General features: G+C 36.1%; 1 protein-coding gene across 2 annotated transcripts; it reads right to left on the minus strand.

Annotated features, from left to right (window-relative positions):
- On the minus strand, positions 1–4,417 carry LOC133523957 (zinc finger protein OZF-like). 2 transcript variants are annotated; one of them, XM_061859687.1, is made up of 5 exons: positions 3,978–4,413; positions 3,198–3,336; positions 2,359–2,421; positions 2,184–2,249; positions 1–1,496 (listed from the first exon to the last, which is right to left on the minus strand). In XM_061859687.1, the coding sequence occupies exons 1-5, from the start codon at positions 4,131–4,133 to the stop codon at positions 301–303; spliced, it is 1,620 nt and encodes a 539-aa protein (XP_061715671.1). In that variant the 5' UTR covers positions 4,134–4,413; the 3' UTR covers positions 1–300. The 2 variants fall into 2 exon arrangements, with proteins under 2 accessions (XP_061715671.1, XP_061715673.1); XM_061859689.1 differs by lacking the exon at positions 2,359–2,421 and having other exon boundaries at positions 3,978–4,417.
- Between the last annotated feature and the right edge of the window lie 487 nt (positions 4,418–4,904).

A 4,904-nucleotide genomic window follows, 5' to 3' on the forward strand; every position in this document is an offset into this window, starting at 1 on the left:
TTTGTTGAAAATATAGTTTTATTACCTACACAAAAGTTTTATAATGTGTGTATGTGCATATAGAAGCACATTATCTGTACAGCTAAAATAAGTGAATCTGTCTATGTAAATTTATAGGTAACGTTAGGTAATTGAATTTACATGAAAATTCCATATAAATAGAGCTTATGTACACTACTATGAACAAAATTGGCAAGTTTTAGCTATGAAACCAGTTAAAATAATGGCCCGCATTATTTTAACTAAAGCTTTTGGCGATCTTGGGCTCCTGTATAATGAGTCCATAATTATTTTCTAATATCACCAAGGATATGATTTCTCTTTATGTATACGTTTATGTTTCCTAAAGCTCGATGGATGTGCAAATGTTTTATTGCAGATTTCGCACTCGAATGGCTTTTCACCGGTATGGACACGACTGTGTAACTTTAGTCCAGAAAGTATTCTAAATTCCTTTTTACAGACTTCGCATGTGTATGGTTTCACCCCACTGTGAAGTCTACTATGGAGATTTAAAGCAGATTTATGTGTAAATTGCTTATTACATACTGCACAAGCATGCAATTTTTGCCCAGTATGTATCAGCATGTGGCTTTTAAGATGTGTTCTCGTTCGAAATGGTTTGTGGCATATTTCGCACAAGAAGGATTTCTCACCAGTGTGCGTTAGCTTATGAGCTTTCAAGTTACTTTTTAATGTAAAACCTTTGTTGCAGACTTCACAGAAATGTGGCTTCACCCCCATATGTCCATTCATATGTCTAGACAGTTCGCTTTTACGTAGAAATTGTTTCCCACATATTTCGCAACTGAATAATTTATCACCAGAATGGGTCAGTACATGTTTCTTTAAAGTCGATTTTAGTTTAAACTCTTTATTGCATATATCGCATGAATACGACATGTTACTTTCAGTATGTATAAGTGAGTGTGTTTTCAAGTTACCTTCTTGTGAAAACTGTTTTTGGCATACATTACAAGAATATGGTTTTTCACCAGTGTGTACACGCATATGTTTTATTAAATAAGCTTTTTGCGTAAATCTTTTACCGCATACTTCGCAAGAGAATCGATAGTCCCCTGTATGGTATTTCAAATGAGCGTTTAATGTACATTTTTGTGTATACCGTCTGTTACATACATCACATTTATAACGTTTTTCTCCTGTGTGTGTGACTTTATGAATGTCGTAACGTGATTTGAGTGTGAATTTCTTGTTGCAAATCTCACAGGAGTATCGATAATTGTCCGTATGAGATTTAAGGTGACTGTTTAGGTATCCTTTTTCTTTGAACTCTTTTTTACATATGTCACACGAGTATAAATTATCCACTTTGTTATCTTCGGTAGTGTCTTGTGTTTCATTCTTAGGTTCAGTTTCATGGTCATGCATGTGGGTTTCGAGGGCAGTTTCTTGATTGAATGTTAGTTGACAGATGTGGCATGTACGTTTTTCATGGGTGGCGTCGGGATCTGTCGTTGATTGTTCCAACAGTCCTGAAAAAAGACAAATGATAGCCACCTTACAAACAAATAATACTAAATAAATAAAATAAACAATAGAATATGTAAGTAAAATTATGTAACGAATCGTATAAATTTAAGTCTAAGTTACTTGTACTAAAATAACATAAATAAATCGTGTGTACTCGCTTAACTTATACAAGTTTTGTTCAGTTAGGGATCCATGTTCATAACACATTTTTCACTAAACAAAAATAAAACATTTGGTTCAACTAATTACTCGTACATGTTACGGTAGGAACCCTTTTTCAGTGAAATTGTGTTATCCCTAATTAAAACTAGTTTTCTAAACGGGTTTTTACGGTAGCATATATAATGATAAAGAGTAATTGGGCATACAAATAGCACTAATTATAAGGTTTTTGAGTTTATACTCTAAATGAATTGTTATAAAAGTATCACAATTAAAATTCAAACATAGTGATGTTTACCAAAAAACCGGACAAGTGCGAGTCGGACTCGCCCACCGAGGGTTCCGTACTTTTTAGTATTTGTTGTTATAGCGGCAACAGAAATACATCATCTGTGAAAATTTCAACTGTCTAGCTATCACGGTTCATGAGATACAGCCTGGTGGCAGACGGACGGACAGCGGAGTCTTAGTAATAGAGTCCCGTTTTTCCCTTTGGGTACGGAACCCTAAAAAGGCTAAGTACTTACGTGATGCTAAGTCACCATAGCTTTCTCGGTCATCACACCTCTCCATCTTAACAGAGTGCTGGTCTCCTGGGCAAAAAACAAAACAATATAAGTAAGAATCTTAAGATTGTCCCAAATAAAGATTATACAACCTTGAGAGGTTTGATGACTCATATGACTTTAAAGAGTCACTTACGTGGGATATCTTCATCACTTGACATGTCTTCATGAGACATCTCAGACTTGAGGGCTTTTTTGTCTAGAATATAGGTATGTTAAAAATATATGCTGAAAAATCTAAGAGGTATTTGATAAAAATGTAAACTTTTGCAATTGTAAAAAAATGTTTTTAACTATATTTAGTTTTACCAATAAGGGGTCATCCATTAATTACGTCACATGTTTAGGGGGAGGGAGGGGGTCAAGAAAATGTGGCATGTTGTGATAAGGGGGAGGGGGAGTCACAAACTTTGTGACGTCACTTCAGCAGTAACCAAAAATTTATTTATATTTTTTTTATTTAATGTACAGTAAATTAATTTTTTGGAACAAAAATTGATTTTATTCGTGTAATTATCTTTCCTAATTGGTTTTGTGTTATAACATTACTGATACATATTTTTATTGAATTTGTTTTATTAAAATAATAATATCTAATTAGTATTGAACTGTGAATATGACATCTCACCAGGGGGTCAAAAATCTAGAAATTCGTGTGACATAATTAATGGATGACCCCATAGTACCTATAAATAATGTAAACAAATCAACTGCTCATTTGCAGTTGTTTTGCGTATTAGATCATGTTTCTTCTGAGTTTAAGAAGAAATGCAATTATCAACAAGTCACAAATGGAACATCCTTGGTGATAGTGCAATACCGAGTAACTAACAAATGCAGTCAGGTCCAATTGCCTTATAGTATATTGTTTGAATTTCAAACTCTTTTGACTTTGCCAGTTCCACAGTATTGCACAATCCCAGACAATATGCTACCTTATAAAGCAATAATCTAAAGGGGACATAAACAGCTTACTTTTTCTATGCAATATTTTTTCCATGTAAACGCGCAGTTCTTTCTGGCTGCGCTTCACTTGCTGTTTGAAGTCACTCGCATTACGGAGACGGCAGACACACATCTCACAGATGCCACAATCATCATTGCCCAGGGTAAGCTGCAGAGCAGAAATAGTAGTACTCATTACCAAGTAAAAGCATAGTGTTACACAACCGGATATAAGAATCAAAGGAGACTGTAATGCACAATATCCGCTCCTGCAGACCACTAATGTCAAAAAGAAGTGCCTACTTAGGATTAGGAGGCACATGTTGCAACCTTATGAGGTACAGAGCATTACAGCCCAAAGAATATGGAATTTTCTATACTCAATGGGCATTAGTAATCAACTTTAAGCGGCCGTTACAATAGGTTGATGTGGCACTCAAAAGGCCCGCTAACATTACAATAATAATAAATAATACACAACCATATACCTCAACTATTTGAATTTCATTTACAAACATAATTAATAATTATAGGCAGATTGAAGACACCAATCGGACTCAGGAAATAGCTATAACCAATAGGCGGGTCCGGCCCGCGCGTTTTCCTCGCCTGAGCGCGCCGCATCGGCCGAGACACGTCTACACTGGCCGGTTTGTGCGTGAGTAAATTGCCTTGCGCGTATTCTCGCTCTGTATGGACCCGCCTAATGATGATTCAAGAAAATGTCTTTAGAAAACGCGCTAAAATGTATTATCTACACCACAATGACCTAGTTATGATTTACTTATGGATTATTAAAATTGTATTTACATCTACATCGAAACAATCGGTGAGCATATCAGAATATATCTCAGTTCTGCCGAGATGTGTGTAGAGAGTTTTGAGACCCTTGACTGGCGGCCGTAGCAGGCAGCAGCGACACGCTTGAAGTACTTCCATACCATCAACATGTTCGAAATGTATCATAACAATAGTCAAGTAACAAAGAACAAGACTATTTGGCGCTTTATGAGTTTAAAAAGTGATTCAAAGTCCATTTAAACGCGTATCGATTGTAAATGTATTGGAATTTTGATAGACAATTCTGACAATTTGTTTTGACAATGACAGAGGCAGCGCAACCACAGACTAGATAAATTAGGCTGTCACATTGCTGTGATTCTTGCGCAAAATTGCGCATTGCGCACTCTATAACCCTGAAAAATGCTCAAAGCAGCATTGTTTGATTGTTTCTTTCAAAGAGAGACTTAATTTAAACAGAAGAAAGAAATCTTATCTGTTCCAGTTATTGAGTCAGAGGGCCTACCGCAAGTGACGTTCGTCGTCCTCGTGTTGCCTTCCTGTCACATTTGCGTACGAATTTATAAGTGCGACAGAGAGGCAACACGACGAACGTGGTTCGCGGTAGGCCCCCCAGACCAAAGTATTGATGTTAAAAAAATAATTTTGGTTGTCGAAATCAAAAACGTCCCAAGGCTGTCAGTGTCTTGTCCCCCGCCACCTCACCGACATTGTATGTCTATGTCACCGACATTCTTAAAAACGTTGACAGTTACGTTCCGTTATACAAGTATATTAAAAACACAGTGTTGAAGATTTAAAGTGAAGTGTTTTAAGTTTTAACAAAAGCGCATTCTCTGCCATACAACTCTTTAAATAATGTGTTTTGAACATTACAAAACAAAGAGTTGGCTTAAAGGACTCACATCCAGGCCATAAATGTAAAAAAAAATGTCA

The sequence above is a fragment of the Cydia pomonella genome, chromosome 13, assembly GCF_033807575.1.
Source record: "Cydia pomonella isolate Wapato2018A chromosome 13, ilCydPomo1, whole genome shotgun sequence".
NCBI classification, from domain to species: Eukaryota; Metazoa; Arthropoda; class Insecta; order Lepidoptera; family Tortricidae; genus Cydia; species Cydia pomonella.